Source organism: Panthera pardus, unplaced genomic scaffold, assembly GCF_024362965.1.
Source record: "Panthera pardus isolate Hobbes unplaced genomic scaffold, ASM2436296v1 HiC_scaffold_24, whole genome shotgun sequence".
NCBI lineage: Eukaryota > Metazoa > Chordata > Mammalia > Carnivora > Felidae > Panthera > Panthera pardus.
Genome location: NW_026526810.1, coordinates 2552127 through 2571258, shown reverse-complemented (window position 1 = coordinate 2571258; position 19132 = coordinate 2552127). Strand labels below are relative to the sequence as shown.

The 19132-nt window shown below is 45.1% G+C and overlaps 1 protein-coding gene across 1 annotated transcript in view; it reads left to right on the top strand.

The window, feature by feature from the left end:
• AKAP13 (A-kinase anchoring protein 13) overlaps positions 1 to 19132 on the top strand; it is a 336564-nt gene that overhangs the window by 120861 nt on the left and 196571 nt on the right. The window contains 2 exon segments of the mRNA XM_019460188.2: positions 3949 to 4096; positions 17982 to 18278. Of these exon segments, the coding sequence (XP_019315733.2) occupies positions 3949 to 4096; positions 17982 to 18278 (445 nt within the window).

Sequence of the window (19132 nt, the reverse complement as noted above, 5' to 3'; positions counted from 1 at the left end):
CCCATGGCCACCAGATCACGACCTGAGCAGGTATCAACAGTCAGACCCTCAACAGCTGAGCCACCCAGGTGCCCTAGGTGGTGCTAATACTGATCTTTCGCCAGCTGAACTCGGGCACCATTGTTAGCCACGAGCTGGGATGCTTTGTACTTGGCTAGGATTTTCTCTGATAGGCAGCCCTCCACCATCCTCCTCATAAGCACTCACCCCGTTTCCCAGGCCTTGTCCATTCCCACACCGTAATCTTCTCTCTCCCATCCCTCTCCTGCTTTGCCCTTCCCTGTGCCATTTTCCTCCTGATCCAGATGCTGTCCCCAGTGAAAGGAAGGCCCCGGGCATAACTAGGATCTTGGGGGCCTGGAGAGTCTGTCAGCAAGACGATGGGTCTCCTAGGAAGAGAAAATCCTTGATCTAGAAAAGGGAGATCTGTTCTTTGAATTCCAGGTTGGAAGTCTGGGGAAAAAAACGTTTGTTTACTTATTTTTTTTAAGTTTATTTTTGAGAGAGAGTGAGTGGGGGAGGGGCAGAGAGAGAGGGAGGGAGGGAGGGAGAGAGAGAGAGAGAGAGAGAGAGAGAGAGAGAATGAATGAATGAATGAGAATACCAAGCAGGCTCTGTGCTGAAAGCGGGGCTTGGACTCACGAACCGTGGGATCATGACCTGAGCCAAAGTCAAGAGTTAGATGCTTAACCAACTGAGCCACGCAGGTGCCCTTGTGTTACTTACTAATAAATATGTAAAGGTGATTATGGTACTGTTAGTACTGTATGTCTACTATATACCCGAGTTAAAGATGGGGAGAACTGAGACCGCGGCTACCATATAAAGTTCTGTTTTTCTTGGCAAATAAGTGACTGACTGGCATTTAGGACTACGGTGTCTTCATATTTGGGGGATCACCAATAGTAACAAGATGGGGCCTGGTATAGGTTGTCTTTTTCCATTAGTTCTTTTGGCATCTGTCAGCAGAAATAGTCCAGATTCAAAAAAGTGTCAGGTTCGGGAATACATTTCCCATTAATGCAGAAGCATGGAAAATACCGTTGTGAGGAGAGCACTCTGTTTCTTCGGTTTACTGGAGAAGCGGAGATGTAGAACCTCTCTTCCTGGGGCTTCACTCAAGAACGTCTTGAAAATTGCCCTCGTTAGTAAGTTCATCTGTGGTGGTTAGATGTGTGACAGACGTAGTTACCGGGTAGCCAGGTTGATCTGTCTGTTCATTCCATGGGGCTTGTCCTTCCCATGAGCAACAAAATCATGTACCAGAATATTCCTCAGGGAAGGTGTGGTTACAGCAATCATCTCAACCAGAGTTCTTTTTAGATCTGTTTTTCATCCTTACTTTTCAGGCACCACCGCACTGGCCTAATCGTGTACCTCCCGTCTGCATCACTGTAGGTGCACTGTCCCTGCAGTGAAACCGGAGCCATGTGGCCCACGGCAGAGTGACAGTGTTGACTGTCTGCTCCCGTGACTTTGGGAGGGCAGAGGGTGCTCCTCCAGGGAAGACAGGTGCTTTCGTCCCGGGTGCCTTTGGAATCTGAATTTCAGGTGGCTCTGAGGTGAATGAGGCTTCTGGGGTCCCTTCTCTTTAATATTTTGGGTAGTTTGACTTAACATTAAAAAGAAAACCATTGAAGCTATGAGAGCTTTAAAGCTTCTTTATTTTGCGAGTGAAGAAAGAGGTTGATGTTAGCCATCTCCTCTGTCCTCCATTAAAAGAAGGCCCCAGATATCACTTAATATCTTGGGCACAGAGTCTTCTAGCAAGATAGTGGGTCTCATGTGGAAATCCCTGATCTTGAGAAGGAAGATATATTCTTAGACTTCCAGGATACTTATCTAGGTGGAAAAAAAAAAAAAACAACTCAGATGTTTCGTTTTGTTTTTCTTTAAAAGTCCACAGTGTAAATAATTTAGGCTGGCAGGCCATACAGTCTCAGGGAACCGCTCAACTCTGCAGGGGCTCATTATAGTACAAAAGCGTGGCCTGGCGTAAGACTTTACCTATGGACGCTGAAATTTGAACATCAGATAATTTTCACATGTTAAAAGATTTTTTTTTTTCAACCATTTAAAAGTGTAAAAAACCTTTCTGAGCTCTTGCGCCATATAAAAACAAGCAGAGAGCTGGATTGTGCCCGCGGGCCCGCCTGTGGTCTAAAGGATGAAACTTCAGAGCTCTCATTTTTTTTTCCAGGTTATAATGGTATTTCGATACCTTGAGAAGTTTGTTCTTCTCACATGTGCTGCAGACATTTTAGCTGGTTGCGGTTTATCATGCCAACGGGTATTAAAATTTTACCAGCCTAAGCTTTTCAAACATGTTTCCAAGAAAAGGACTTAGGCATGAGTCTCCATTATAATTCTAAATAGCGACTGCAGCCAGGGATAATTCTGTTGTACCGACTGTGCTGTTGCTTGTGTTAGGGTGCTTTGGAACTTTCCAGTTCGGCATTTGTACGTAGTAAGTCACAGCTTATTTGTTGCTCATTGTGACTTCTTATGTGTTGCACTGAGCACATTTGAGCCCCTACCATGTATACAAAGCACTGGGAATAAGTGAAGAAATAGGCCTTTGAGGCTTTAGGAAATATTTTGAACTCTGTTTCCCGAATCAACCTATTGGAGCATTTCTGTTAATAGGCTTGGTCCTAAGTTTGATGTTATGATTTCTGGTTTTCGGTGTTTAATGGAACTCTACCTGCTGCTCCATTTTGCTGCCAGGCTTGGTAAATTGTGGCCACAGGGTGGCATGGTTCTCTAATAGACTTCATTGGTGTTAAAATGGAAAAGAAAAAAATACTGCAAGGCATGAGAATTCTCTCCCCTATTGTAGCCTGGCTTTCTCTAAATTGGTTTTTCCATAGTGCATTATTGTTTTTCTTTTTTTTCATAGTGCATTATTAAGATTTAGATAATACTAAACCCCAGGGCTTTAAACCTCGGTGCTTTAAAATCTTTTGTTTATGGAGACAACATGAATTGTATAATGTTTATGATTGGGAAGATGGTAATTAGGACTGTATTTTATAGATTATATTTAATTTAGACAGTAGCCTCAATTAAAAAAACTAACCTGTAAAAACTAGAAAGAATATTTGTGAATAAATGACAGAGATGTCTTCTCAGTGGTTGCAGAGTTATGGCAACGGTACTGGCAAGTTTCTGATCTGATTGCAAGGGTTTGATGGAGGGTTGGGTAAAGAAGGGTAGGGATTCCAGATGGTCAGGAAACAGATTAGTAGAAAAGTGACCGTCCCATCCATGTAGATTAAGAATATTATCGTAGGCTGAGAGCAGAATATGTTCCAAGAGTTTTCGTATATTAGCTGGAGGAAGAGAATGTATTATCTCCATTTGTATAGACAAGGAAAGTAGGGTTAGAGGATTTGAGTCAAGTCTTTGTGGGTGGAGTTTAAACCCAGACTTGCCCAGAGCCCAGACGAATGCTCTTTGCACTCGTCCAGGCAGGCTCAGTGGAGACTGTCCTTGTTGCAGAATGGGTGGATTTGGCAGTGATGTCTGGGGTGTAGAATTCAGAGTTGTTGCTCTGGGCAAGGGGCATTCTGGGCACAGGGATGTGACTGTTTAATATGCCTCCTCCATCCTCTCGGCCTTATTTTTGGATTCTTTTGGTTGGATTCCTTTCTTTTTAATACCCATTCATCAAGTAAATATCCCAAATGTTACCTTGTTAGTTTTCTCCTTTGTCTGACCACCTCCACTGAAAAGTAAGCTTTTAGGAGCACAGAGGTCTTCTTTTCAGATCATTTTGTATTCTCAGTGCCTACAATTCTTCCTGGCACACAAGTGCTCAGTGTTTATGTTTGTATAACCTTACTAGAAATGATACATTTGATTTTTCCCTAAATTTGATGTTTTGTGAAGGTAGACTCCCAGGAGGAACCTGACTAATGCAGGCTTGCTCTGTCTTTCCTTTCCTAGGGCGACTGTGTGGTTACGGTGTTGCTGGCTGAGGAGGACAAAGTTGAGGATGATGTAGTTTTTTATTTGGTATTTTCGGGTTCTACCCTCCATCACTGCACAAGTACACGGAAGGTCAGTGCTGATACGCTGGAGACCATTGCTCCTGGTAAGTACTGGATGGAATCTTCACTGGCCTTTGCTGGTTCTCAAATACTTTTTTTTTAAAAAAACTGTTTTATTTGTTTATTTATTTGTTTGTTTTTGAGAGAGAGAGAGAGAGAGAGCACAAGCAGGGGAGGGGCAAGGGTGGGTGGGCACAGAGGATCCAAAGCGAGCTCCATGCTGACCAGTTGATAGCAGTCAGCCCGGTGTGGGGCTCGAACTCATGAACCTGAGATCATGACCTGAGCCAAAGTCGGATACTCAACTGACAGAGACACGCAGGCATCCCTGATTCTCCAACACTCTTATTCTGTGTTCATTAGTGTGGAGTAAGAGGAAGAACGGATCAGGGTGACAGAACTCTTTCTTGTCAGATCTTTATTTTAAATACACGTTAAGGTAAAGCATTTTGTTTATATATTGCTTATTCTACGAAAATCTGAGACTCACTAGAAATTAGCAAAATAAAATGGTGTCATAAGTTGAAAGATAAAAATTAGGATCAGCCAAAATATTAATTTATTAGAATATTGAGGTTTGGGGGAAAGTAAAACATGTGGAAGATTCAGGTTCTCACGTGGCTACCGTGCCGTGACTGCAGATTTGACGCTGAATGTCACAGGGGCAAAAGCAGAGGTAGAACGATAAGTAACATATGCCTCAGAATCTAAGAGGGACCTAAGAATCTTTCATAAAAGCCAAACTTTCCAAATTATGGTTCATGGTGGAACGAGGACCATGTTTAATCACTGTTTAACAGAATTCAAAGGGGAAAGTATTTACTCGTTAAAAATTCTTTACAAAGTCACAAAGTCCTTGCTACTTCCACCGGAAACAGCTGAAAAAATGGCTGTCTCTTCACCTATCGCAGTACCTAAAGGTGTGCCGACGTGTGTTCCGAGATGAGCTCATCTCCTTAACTGGCCTCGTTTCACAGTTAACAATTGACCACTTTTCATCAGAATGCAAAACAGGGCACATTGAGGGGTAAACCCCTAAGAAGTGTTGACAGTTAACTTGTTCTTTAGACAATAAAGTAGACTTAGTTCTTCCTGAAATGTTTCTTTTTCCCAGTGTTTTTATATAACACTGATTCCACTGTGTTGAAATAGATGGTGTAAAAAAACTACTACTTTACCAAGGGCTTTTAATATCTAGTCTTGCCAGTACTGGATCCTGTTGCCAGTTTTTCATTGCTGTGCCATTTAATATAAATTAGCTTCATGTCTGATACCCACCAACTGCTGGAAATTATCCTACAGTTAAGAACTGAGGTTTATGACAGTTGAAAGCCGTATTTAGCTTTCTGCTTGGCAGCAGTGGTTTTCAAAAATATAGTACAGAATTTAAAGATTCTTGACAATTCCTATGAATATCTGCCCCCCCCCCCGGCCCCCCACCCCTGCAAATTTTTAGGGATTGAAAGTTTAACAAGGAGTTCAGGATAGATACTGATTTCTTCTTTAAAGCGTATTAAGTATCCTCCTCTGTAACCTAAAGCTCCAAACATCTTGTTTCCTGTGATGTATATCGTGTCAGAAAGGCTTATCTGGAACTTGAGGTCCCCTCTGGAGCAGGTGCCATCCAGTGTCACCTTTGCTAAACACCTGCCACGTGTGAGAAACAGTCCTCAGCAAGGAGAGTCGTCAGTCCCTGACTGGCGCACGTGTAAGAAAGAGTGTCCGTAGATACGGGGAGGATGCCAGTAGCTGTAAGAGAAAGGTCAGGGATATCAAGGATGTAGCCCTGCATCCTAGTTGCGGTCCTCAGTCCCAAGTACCAGCAAAGTCCAGCCCCTGGGAGATGGATATGCCCGGCAGCTCTTGTACCTTCGCTGGCAAGGCACTGACATCAGGATGGACGCTTATTTTCCTGAGTTTCATAAGCCCCTTGTACTTGTACGACAGCCCAGAGCTCTGAGTTCGTTCCAGACCCTTACTGATTTCCAACCTTCCTTCCTGAACTCTGGTTCCCATTTCATCCCTTGCCTTTGGTGGTGGTTGTTGTTGTTGTTGTTGTTCTTCTTCTTCTTCCTTTTTTAAAATTTTTAAATGTTTATTTTTGAGAGAGAGCACAAGTGGGGGAGGGTCAGAGAGAGGGAGACACAGAATCCGAAGCAGGCTCCAGGCTCCAAGCTGTCAGCACAGTCCGACTTGGGTCTCGAACTCGTGAGCTGTGAGATCATGATCTGAGCCGAAGTCGATACTTAACCGACTGAACCACCCAGGCACCTCCTTGCCTTTGGCTCTAAACCTCTTTACATGTCTCCGTCCCCCTCTTTTCCAGCCACATCCATCTCTGGGTGTCCTTTAGTGCACTTATCGACTCTGAGTACCCTTACCCTGCCGACCCCAGCGAACCAGAATGGATATTATACTCTGCTGCTTTCTCCTAATTTGATTTAAATCCTCAGAAATCATCCCTGACCCATTTGCATGGGGCCTGGAGTCCTAGTTCCTGCCTTCTCTAGTTTCCACTAATCAACTCTCCCCTCCTGTAAATTGTGGTCTCTGGCACCTCCCGTGTTCCCGGTCAGGCCTACGGGCCCAACCGCCTGTCCCCTTCTCTCTCCAGTTGGACTGCACGGTCTTCTCCTCATTGAGTTCACTCAGGATGATGACAAGAGGTGCCCGAGCACAGCAGAGGTGACAGAGGCTTCGAGTCCCTACAGGACCCTCTTGTACAAGCAGGCCAGGCGGAATGGCAAGCTGCACTCTAACCCGTGGACCTTTGATACGGATGCACAGTAGCAGTGAGGCCCCAGTTGGTGACTCAGAAGCTCTGTTCACTGTTTAAGCAGAGGGGACTCCTGAATGGAGCCTGTTGCTCTGGTCAGCATGCAGGAGCTCCTCCCGTTCAGCTGCTACATCTGCTGTAGTCATTTGTGGACGTGTAGGGATGGACATCTTGGGGTTTGAGTTAGATTTGAATCTCTTGTTTATATCATGGCATGAATATTTTAGCCTAGAATTAAATTGCCTTAAGTCGGTTTTTAGGGACATCTTAGACTTGTTTCTTACCTCCCTTCAGCTCTCTACTGAGCTGTCACCTTCTCAGCGAGGCCTTCCCTGCGAGGCCTTCCCTGTCCACCTTATAAAAATATACAGCGGCCTCCCCTCTGGACTCCCTCTTGCCCTTTTCTGATTTTTTTTCCATTGCACTTACCAACTTCTAACATGTATATTTCATTTATCTTACTTATTTTCTACTTGCCTTTGCTGAAGTCAGCTTTGTGAGGGTGTGGATTTCTGTTTTGTTGGTGTATGCTAGGAAGGCTGTTAGTAATCCCTACCATTTGCTGGAACCGCTTTTCTACTGTATTTGAATTCATCCCAATTCTCGGAAGCCGCTCTTCTAGAAAGGTTGTGCACACATGTGTACGCACACACATACACATGCACACACAACCCCTGCACCCTTTCTTTTGAAAAACGCAAAAGGAGTTTGATCTGGCTTCTTGAACTGAATTCTTGGCTTGAGGGCAGGAGTCAGTGTTCTCTTTCCAGTATCTACCTATGGTGATTTCTGGGCCTCAGTGAGCTATATTGACAGCCTCAGATTTCTTGTCTGCTGCGGGCGATGTCAGAGTAGTGAGGATTCTTCATGGAAAGTGCTTGCTTTGTGCATCCTGGTTACCAGATGCAGCAACGGCTACTGGGAGGGGTGTCTGTGCACCCTTTTTGCTCCTGTGTGAGACCAGCTCCTCTGGGCCTCGTCAGTTGGGTGCACTCTGGGAAGAAAAAGAGCTTTGTGTCTTGTTCTTGCTTTTAATGTCATGTTTCATCCAGATTGCTGGCTCTGATGTTTCTTTGAGTTCTCTGCATGTTTCACTGTCAATGTTTTGTCACATTTTAGTTTTTACTAAAACCAGATGATTGATTGACCTTCAAAAGGCAGCTACTTCTTAATGTTAGTCTCTAACCTTTCATTATTTGGGGATGGAAGAGAGAAAGAAACCTTTCTAACTTGGCTCCTTTAAAAAAGCTTTTTAACTTCAGATACGAAAATTATTTTCCTTTTTTTCTGTTTTTTCACTTTTTTGCTTGTTTTCTAATGAAAGGTTAGAATGAATTGTATATGTGTGTTTAATTATAAGTTGTAAAGGCTTAGGGCACCTGGGTGGCTTAGTCGGTTGAGCATCTGACTTCAGCTCAGGTCATGATCTCACGGTCCGTGAGTTTGAGCCCCGCGTCAGGCTCTGTGCTGACATCTTGGAGCCTGGAGCCTGCTTCAGATTCTGTGTCTTCCTCTCTCTCTGCCCCTCTCCCACTGTGACTGCCTGCCTCTCTCTTTCTGTGTCTCTATCTCTCTCAGAAATATAAATAAGTTGTAAAGGCATTAAAAAATTTTTTTTATGTTTATTTTTATTTTTGAGAGCGAGACAGAGCAGGGGCGGGGCAGAGAGAGAGAGAGAGATACAGAATTCGAAGAGGGCTCCAGGCCTTGAGCTGTCAGCACAGAGTCCGATGCGGGGCTCAAACACACGAACCACGAGATCATGACCTGAGCATCCAAAGTCGGATGCTCAACTGACTGAGCCAGGCACCCCAGTTGTAAAGGCATTTTAAAGTAATCTTTTCTTGCCTTTCTACCATCAAAAAGCTGTGGACATGATGATTCCCCTTTTTTCGTAAAGTAAATACAGTATAGTAAAAGTAGTAACATCTAAGGGGGCAGTTAGGTGGAGGCTTTGGTTTCTACTTTATTTGCCTTTGAATTGTTTGAATGCTTTACAAGTGAGTGTGTTACAAAAACATATATAGTAATTTTTAATAAAAATATTTTGAAGACTGAAAATAATGCTGTTTCTTTTGAAAATAAAGCCATCTGAGTGCTTAATTAACACTAGACAAACAGGCTTTATTTTTTATTTTTTAACATATATTTTTCTGTTTTTTTTTTTTAAGTTTTTAAAAATTTATTTTGAGAGAGAGAGAACAGGTGTGAGTGGGGGAGGGCCAGAGAGAGAGAGAGAGAGAGAGAGAGAGAGAGAAAGAAAATCCTAAGGAGGCTCCGCTTTGGTGGCACAGAGCCAGACTCGGGGCTCAAACCCACGAACTGTGACATCATGACCTGAGTCGAAACCAAGAGTCGGATGCTTACCCAACTGAGCCACCCAGGCGGCCGCAGACAAGGTTGGTAATAAAATATTACATGCAAAATACGAATTTCTGGTTTAAGAATATAATTTGCTATGAAATAGAGCCTGAACTGGAAATACATCTCTAAAGACAAAAGGTATTGCCTTTGTAATAAATGAAATAAAATATCTCCATTCTTTTTTCTTTGTATGAAACAAATCCAACCCCAAATCCCATCTTAACTAAATGTTGATTTTCCTTTAGAGATGGAACTGAGGTTTTTCTTTAAAAGTCTTACGCAGGACTGGTTAAGTCTTGTAAAGAAATCTGAGTATCCTTGGAAGGTAATTCTTGAGGGATATGGAGTACTGTCTAACTGCGTTCATTTTTATTAGTGACATGTTAATTTAGACCAAGCAAACAATGATTTCAGAATAGAAAATGAGCAGGATGTTTAGTGGATGCTGTATATACTATTTTCCTGAAAGGCTTTGATGCAGGGTCTCTCATAAAATGAAATCTTTTTTCACCATGTCTATTTACTTTTAGAATTCGTGGCAAAGTTTCTTACTAGACAGGAAAACTACAAGCATTCACTGACCTAAAATTTGACTCAGCTCTTGTATTTTTCTTTCTCACTCATCAAAGGGAAAGTAGTATATATAGTAAACTTGACATTAAAACAATAAAAAGGAAAAAAATCTATTTGCTGTGATCAGAATTCCTTTCAGGCTTATTAAAAATCAGTGATTATAGCCCAGGTCTTAGTAAGTCGTCCTACACGTAAAACACAATGTGTCTCTCACTTGTTGTGAACCAAAACCTGTCTCTAGTAGCTGATGTCCAAGGTTGCCAAATCAAATTATACCTTTGGAAAGAAGTTGTAGGCTTTAAACCGGCCTAATTGGAGAGTGCTGGACCCTCCCTCTCTGGCCAAGAAATCTGTTACCTTCTATTGGACACTTTTTAACAGTCTCCCTCTTCTAAAATGTTCCTGCTATAAGGCTTTCTCTAGATGTGTACAATTCTAAATTTTAAAAAACTTTAAAAAGTTACTGTCCCAATGCTAGTTCAGTACATATAGTTGCTATCCTGGAAAAACAAACAGAACTACTTGAAGGGAAAAAAATCTCTGTTGTCTACTGTCCCGGTTGTAATGCTTATGTGGAAGTTGTGTATTTCATCACCTTGGAGCTGTGGATACAGCCCTAGAATCTGAGCCCACATGCATTGTGGGGGAGGCAATGTCCCCACCAAGGAGGTGAAAATTGGTTCCTGGGGGGGGCAAAAAATCGTACTCTTTATGTAGAAGCACAGACACACCTGTACAAATATATGGTATATCCGTAGCATTAAAGTTTCATTAGATGGCAGGTAAATAGAGAAAAACGTCTACAAAGACTTCAGTGGTGGGGGGGGGGGGGTGGTGGTGACAGTAAATGAAACACTGAGAAATACCGTCTTAGAGTAATAGGCTAGGATATGGTAGATCATGATTTTAGCATTAATCAGCCCCTTTCCCCCCAGAACTGTACATGGTGAAATTCCTGCCTGTTTTTTCCCCACTCTGCTAAAATTCTCTTCCACCAATTTGCACACCTACCATTCGACCAGCAAACACTAGGAGTCGGTGCCTTGCTTGCTCCACCTCATCCTGAAGACTGAAAATTTTCTTTATCCCTACGTAACCGCTTCTTAAACACCTCGCTGCCAAACTGAAATAGTGAAATAGTTTTGTATCTTTCCACCATTGACTGCTTAACGCAGCCGCAGCCGTTCTCTGAGAACATAGATTGTGCTCCCGGGTGGGACCGGGCTTGGCTGGTCCCGCAAGCCCTTCAGGGTTCCTTTTGGGATGGTTGGTAAAACAAAGTCCCAGTTGTTCCCTCCTCAAAAGAGAAGGCCCGGATGGGATGTGGGCCACTTTTAGCTTAATAGGAAATGAAGTAATTCTTGGGTCATGCTTCAGCAGAGTTGTTTATCTGTAGCAATATTTCGTTTCCATGGGTATGGGTGATACGGTGATAAGGAGGCTGCAGGAAGGCTCTCCCAATCTCAGAAGCACACATACCTCCCGATCTGCCAGCTTGAAAAAGGTTGGAATTAGATGCTTTTAAGAGGAGCATTAGCAGTTAATTAGCCTTGTTGCCTCCCAGCTTGGAGGTCCTTACTGTGTTTTTGTTCTGCATTCTCCCTCTTCTGTCTTTTCAGTTCTGTGGAGCCAAAGGCAACTTTTAGTTCCGGGTCTTGCCGCAGAAGCTCTTTGTGGAGTATGGGGAATTTCTTTTCCTGAGTGACCTTAACAGGAACGTTTTTTAAGAGCTAAAAAAAAAAAAACCAGTAACTACCAGTTTTTCCAGCCTGTCTCAGGGCGGGTGCCTTGTGCGTGGCCATCTCTGATGTTTCTGAACAATCCGGAAGGTTGGCGGTGGTGGGCTTCAGGGTGGAGTGACTAGTTCAGGGTCACCTAACGCATCCACAGCGGGGGGGGGGGGGGGGGGGGGGCGGGCGGGGGGGGGGGCAGGGCACACCTGATACTGTCTGACCTGGCAGCCCTTCGCCAGCATACTTCTGGACCGCTGGTTCAGTCCGCCAGGGGCCGACCCCCCCGCCCCATAATTTACTGTGCGCTTTCCGTCATAAAGGAACTGGACCTGATCGTGGGGGTAGATGCAGAAGACGGTTTTAGAAATGGAATTGAAGGGGCGCCTGGGTGGCTCAGTCAGTTATGCGTCCGACTTCGGCTCAGGTCATGATCTCATGGTCCGTGAGTTCGAGCCCCGCGTCGGGCTCTGTGCTGACCGCTCGGAGCCTGGAGCCTGCTTGGGATTCTGTGTCTTCCTGTCTCTCGGACCCTCCCCTGTTCATGCTCTGTCTCTCTCTGTCTCAAAAATAAACGTTAAAAAAAAAAAATTAAAAAAAGAAATGGAATTGAAGCTCAGGCCGTGTTTCTTTACCAGTTTGTCGCTCTTCTTCCCCTCTTTAAATTCTCTGGGCTTGCTTCCTTCAGGAGAAGCTTAGTAAATTTCTCAGAACTTCCCTTTTTAAAAGGACTTGTGATTCTTATTTTCCTTCTTTGTTACCAGGAAATTGAGTGGAAGGAGAAAAACATCATGGCAGTAGCTGAAAACCCCACTACTCATCTTTCTGCGGCAGCTTCTGTTTTTATGTAGAAAGAAGTTAAATTGTGACGATTGTATCAAGTTGAAAGTGGTTTCCCATCCCCGTGTCTTTTCAGTGTAGGTGTGGGCATCGTTAATACTTTTATTTTGTGTGCACAAAGGCCCCTGCAGATAGTCGTGTCTCTAGAGCTAATTTATGGCAATAAGACGTTTCGTGTGTGTGTGCGTGCGTGCGTGCATGCGTAGCGGGGATTGTTTTATTGCTGGTCTGTATTGTATAAACTTTGTTGGTTTTTAAATGTTTGTTTATTTTTGAGAGAGAGTACACGAGTGAGTGGCAGGGGTGGGGTGGGGCAGAATATCTGAAGTGGGCTCTGAGCTGACAGCAGACAGCCTGACACGGGGCTCAAACTCATGAACTGAGATCATGACATGAGCCAAAGCCGGACACCCAACCGACTGAGCCACCCACGTGCCCCTAACCTTTGTTTTTTAACATGCTGGGTTTTTTTTTGCCCCAAATGCTTTATCTGAAAGGTTATAAGGGCTTAAAAAATAATGAGAGGGGTGCCTGGGTGGCTCAGTCAGTTAAGCGTCCCACTCTTTATTTCGGCTCAGGTCCTGATCTCACGGTTCCTGGGTTCGAGCCCCGCATCAGGCTCTGCACTGGCAGCATGCAGCCTGCTTGAGATGTTTTCTCTGCCTCTCCCCTGCTCACGTTCTCCTTCTCTCTATGTGTCTCAAAATAAAAATAAATAAACTTAAAACAAATCTTGAGAACCACTGGAGCATAATAGGAAACACTAATGTGAGAGCGTAGCCGGCCAGCCTTGTGCGGTGGGTTTCCAGACAGCAGGGTGAGACGCTTTGTTTTTGGGCGGTAGTGGCTGTCCCAGTGTACTCTTAAGTTTAATAAAGGCCGATCCAGGACACCCTCAGCCCTCCACTCCTCTTTTACTCCTTGAAAAAGAAGCCTATAATCATACCAAACAAATTGCAGATTTCTGGCACATTTTACTCAGGATGATTCATAGTGTCCTTCAGATTGTGAGTTCATGTCTGAAGGGAAAATGTCAAGCGAACAATCAGATAGTTGCTCCTGGGTTTCTGTTTCATGGCCTTTTCTGATGTTCTGCCTCCCCTGATACACGGTTTTATTTTACACAAAAATGTGTACGCACAGCTGCCAGTAATTCACCCATCCACCCACCACCTTCCAACAGATTTCTTCCGCCAAAGCAGCAGAAAGTTGCCAGTAAACACACGTGCGTGCGCACACACACACGCACACTCGTGGACCGCCTTCAGGGTCTCCCCAGCCTCTGCCAGCCGAGCAAACCAGTGGTTTAGCAGTTCCAGTTAGATTTCCGAACACTTTGCCCTTGTGTGCTTCCACAGTTCTGAGTGAGATTGTCGCTTCATCGTGGCTTTTTTGCACTCAGGCAAACCCTCTTCTGTGGGCATGAGAGTGCGTGTGTGTGTGTGTGTGTGTGTGTGTGTGTGTGTGTGTGTGTGTAGTTGAAGGCCGGGAACATGGTGTGAACTCTGAGTCTGGACAGAAGGAGCGTTTATGGGGCGGTGGACGCTATTTAGTGTCTGTGGCGCTGTAACTCCCTTTCTGGTTCAGGCTTGGATTTCTCACCTTGGCACAGGCTTGAGGAAGGAAACCGGTAAGAACGAATAATGATTGTTCATCTGGGTAGTGTCTATTAAGTTAGTATAAGATCACTTGTAAGCAAGATTAAGTTTTGAAGGCAGAATTCAGTTTGGATCCCAAATTATTCACATTTTCGTCATTGAACTTTGAAACTTGTGATTTTAGTGTTTATTGGCAGTTATTCATATGTACCTCAAGGGGCTGTGAGGAGTGTATAGATTAGCTTAATCCTGGATATGTCGAAAATGCTGTAATTATTGGTGAGGTTCATGAATGAGAACCACACTGTTCTTACTTTAAAGTAATTAATTCTTCCGACTGAAATACGTAGTGTTACATCTATCTTATTTAATTGAAAATGAATCTAGGTTAGGTATGATGTCGTTTTGGGTTGGTTATAGTATTGAAGAATTTGAGAAAACTCTTCTAAATTATAGCTCTTTGCTTATAAGACCAGGAGACTGTCTAGATTTTTAAAGATTACTTATTTATTTTGAGAGACAGAGCATGAGTGGGGGAGGGGCAGAGAGAGAGAGAGAGAGAGAACAGGAGAGAGAGAATCCCATGCAGGCTCCATACTCAGCGTAGAGCCCAACATGGGGCTCAGTCTCATAACTCTGAGATCGTGACCTGAGCCAAAATCAAGGGTTGGACACTTAGCCCACTGAGCCACGCAGGCTGTCTAGATTTAATAGTATTAAAGACATTGTCATTTACCTCAGGACACATAGCTAAAAAGTAAGGAAAATAGATTTGAACCCAGGTCTGTGCTGTCACTAAGCATCCAGATGTGATCAAATTAATATCCTCTCGAAACTGTAATTTCCATCCCTTGAACTTAACTTCTGCTTCCATTTTTATGCTTTTCAAACTCTTCTCTCTTCTTGGAATCTCTTGCTAACTTTCTCTGCCTGTCCACCTTCCACCTGGTAACATCTACAGGCCATAACTCTGGGGAAACCTTGGGGCCTGTAGGGGCCACTCCCTCGTGCTGTGAATGAAGAAGTTGAGGTCTGGAGAAGCAGAGGTGATCTGAGGTCACACGGCTTAAGATTGTCTCTGGCGTTTTTATTCCTTTCCTGCTGATTCTTCCATGGTACCCTTCCAGTCTTCTTGTACTCAGAAACTTGGGAGAAGGGGCAGACTCTAGAGCCAGAAAGTGGGCTCAAATTCTAATTCTGCCACCGAGGAGCTTTATAACCTTGGCCAGATTACTTAATATTTTTGTGCCTTGGTTTCTGCATCTGGTCAATGGGTATAATAATAGTATCTACCGCGTAGGGTTGCTATGAGGAGTACATGAACTGTTACTTGGAAAGCACAGAGAAGACAGTCGAGCACATAGCAAGTATTCTAGAAGTGTCTGTTAGGTAAGAGAAGATGGGCACCGGCCGTCCGGGTGCTGAGGGCTCTACTGGAGGACCCTGGGCTTGCAGAGCCGAGAGCGGGGGTACCTGTCCAAAAGGTCCTTCCGAATGGCCGCCTCCTTCGTGAAGTCTTCCTGCTCTTGCCCACGCGAAACGTGTTGTTCCTCTCCCACCAGTTGCACTGTGCGAGTGTCTTCCAGAACCCGTGCCCTTCTGACTTCCTTTGCAATTCCCTGCCACGTGTTTGATTCCCCTTATAGACTGCACACCTCTGGAGGGGCTGACACCCTCACCTTACTCGTGTCCGCCTCGTAACCACAGTGCCCTGGGCTCGGGGCATAGCCAGCTGTTAGATGCGCTGGAACCGTTTGAAAGATACGCTTTCCGCCAGAAAATTCCCCAAACCTCCTACCTGAGTCAGTGGACTTGTTTGTGTTGACATTGTTGTTTTATATCGTTAGGTTGGCTGCTCTTCAAAGAAAGGCTAAGTTGTTTTTTTTTTTTCTGATTTTCATTTCATATGTTGAATGTATAGATTCAGCATATGTATTGAATTGAAATACATATGTGGGTGTCCACACACACACGGGTGTGCACACACACACGCACACATCCCCAGGCAGACAATTCTCCTGTTTCCTATGGCCTTGGTATAAAGAATTCAGCTCGGAAGGCAGGAGGTGTACCTGGTGGAGTTTTGTGTTTATGTGGACACTGATCTCAGCGGCTAATGCGCCTGTTATTCTTGCTTAGCCATGATACAGGCCTGTCATTCAAGTATCAGGCTCCTCACAGGCGGGGACAAACTCTTGCATCAGATATAATAGGCGACATCCCTTGGCATCACATTTGAATAATGGATTCTGCTTCTTAATATCTGTGTGACCTTGGTCACATTGTTTCTTGAAATCTTGTTTTTGTCATCTGTCACATGAGGATAGTACATCCCTCATAAACTTGTCATGTAGAGAAAATGCCGTGTCTGGTGCCTGGCGTAGAGTAGGTACTTGGTTCGTGAAACTTGTTACCGCCCTAAAATTACACAGCAGTGAGAGATTTCTTTAGTCATGAGGTTAAAGGGCCTAAGGAGGCCCCTGCGGAGTAGTATGTGGAAAATCAATTTACTTATTATTCTCATTGTTCACATGGGAAAAACAATTACTGTTCTCTCTCTTTTTTTTCTTCATGTTTATTTATTTTTGAGAGAGAGAGAGAGAGAGAGAGAGCGCGCGCATGAATGGGGGAAGGTCAGAGAAAGGGAGACACAGAATCTGAAGCAGGTTCCAGGCTCTGAGCTGTCAGCACAGAGCCCAACGCAGGGCTCGAACTCACGAGCTCTGAGATCGTGACCTGAGCCAAAGTCGGATGCTTAACCGACTGAGCCCCCCAGGTGCCCCGACTGTTTTCTCCTTCGAAAGCAGCAGAAAGCTTAGTTCTGTGCACATCTGAAGCCTCTACTGGTCCGTGGCCACAGTGTGGAAAGTCACACCTGTGGACCGTGTGGAGGGATTCCCTTGGCTTTGCTCCCACTGTGGAAAAGCAGTGCGTGTGAGAGGCTGCAGGGACACTGTGGGTGTGCAGGTGCCTGTGGTTGGTCAGGAGAAGCACAAGGTGGCATCACTCATGGAGCAGAAACACCTGACTCCATTTTCATTTCCGTTTTTCTCATAAGAAAGACATTTTAGGGGAGAAAAATGATAATGTTAGGAGCGTACTTCTTGCCAGTGGAGATCAGTGTTTGGACGTTGAGGGAAAACAGTGTGTTTCAGTGATTATATTCTGCGTGTCGTACGTACTTAATTCTGTGAGGCTGAAAGTCCAGCAGAGAGTCTGATTCTCCAGGAGGGCCTTACCCACAGAAACAGTGTGGTCAGACCTCTCTGATCTTGCTGGAGCAGAGCGCTCTGCGGTGGCGTGTCTGTGGCAGCTCACGAGGTCTGGACGGTGGGCACCAGTCTCTGGCATGCTTCTTGCCCTGAGCTGGGCTTCTGGCCACAGCATTGCATCATCCCTGTGTGAACCAGGCGATTTGGTTGATGTCATTCCAGTACAGGGGAGAGTGTGTCTGAGAGAAGTTATTTCGTAGGCCCTGAAGTGCTAATAACAGTGAAATGAGATCAAGTTGTTTTGTACTTTTCAAAGTGCTCCATCATTTGATTGATTGTGTTGTGGTGGTAATAGGGCAAGCGCTGGGGAATGCGTGGAATTCCTCCCATGTAGCCTCCTGCGCGGCTTTCTCCCTGTTGCGTTTCCAGATCTACTTGCATTCGGTTGGTATCAGACCTGCGTGGCCTCGTAAGATCCTTCAGCTTTCGTCCTTTCCTCTGTTCAAGTCGACCAGCCATAATTCAGAACATACCGAGATCCTCAGTGACTGTTCAGTGCCCAACATTATGCTCTAGGGGGTACATCTAGGCCACAGAGCTGTTTGCTGGTGGTAAGGAAATTGACTGATAGTTGCAAATAACAGTTCACAAAACGAGCCAGAAATGGAGTGTACAGGAGTTTGGAAGATTGCTGTCAGAGCCCCGAGGAAGGAGGCGTTTCTTTTAGGAAGGAGAACTTGGGTCTCGTGCAGGAGGAGCAGAGAGGACCCAGCGGTGTCTTCCTTGCACTGGGAAGGCTCTCATACTGTCTTCTCTGCCACACGTGTTTTCTTCAGGTCACGACTGCTGTGAGACCGTGCGGGTGCAGCTGTGTGCTTCCAAGGACGGCCTTCCCGTGTTCGTGGTGGCCGAGCAAGACTTCCGGTTCGTCCAGGATGAGGCGTACGATGCAGCCCAGTTCCTGGCCGCCAGCGCCGGCAACCAGCAGGCCCTGAACTTCACCCGTTTCCTCGACCGGTCAGGACCCCCATCTGGGGATGTGAATTCCCTTGATGAGAAGGTTGCCCTGGCATTCAGACACCTGAAGCTGCCAGCGGAGTGGAATGTGCTGGGGACAGATCAGACGTCTCATGGTAAGAACTTAAACCCACCAAGACCACAGACACATTTGGGAAGACTGAGGGTCTTAATGGCGGCTGCTTCCCTACAGTCATTGCCCTCAAGCGTTCCACAGCGGCTGGATGCGTCCTGCAGTTGTGGCCTCGAGGGCGTCTCTTCTCCGTCCTTCAGCGGAGCCGGTAAACTTGTTCTTGCAGAGAAATGCCCAGAGCGGGCTGGAGCTTTACTGTGGCTGTTTTCAGTTCCCATTTACAGCAGAGGGTGGCACGCGGGTGACCTTGCTGCGGGTCTGGGGTCCATATGTGTTCTGCGTGGAGAAAGTGACCCATCCTTCGCAAGGACTGTAGCAGAATAACTTCTTGTCATCCTTTGGGTATTTAATTACTAAAGACAGGGTTTTCATTTATTGTCTTCTGACGTTTTCTAGAGACTCTGTGGAGTTGGAGGAAAGAAAAGATGGGGGATTGGGGCAGGGGCTAGGGGGGAGCACCAGAGCTGTCTGGGCCTCTTTATCCAGAGCAATGTACCTCTTAACTTCTTTCATCTACTGGCTCTCCGTAGAAGAGTTCATTGAAGGAATGGCTCCACTTTTTAAAAAAGCTCTGATGTAGTAACTATGCACGTTCCTCTTACTCAGACGGGTTTCCCTGCAGAATCATCGTGTGGCGCATGGCATCTACCAGATGTCATGATTTTACGTACGTATTTATTTAAAAATTTTTTAAAACATTTATTTATTTTTGAAAGAGAGAGAGAGAGCATGCAATTTGGGGAGGGGCAGAGAGAGGGGGACAGAGGATCCAAAGCAGGCTCCAGGCTCTGAGCTGTCAGCACAAAGCCCAGTGCCGGGCTCACACTCAGGAACTGC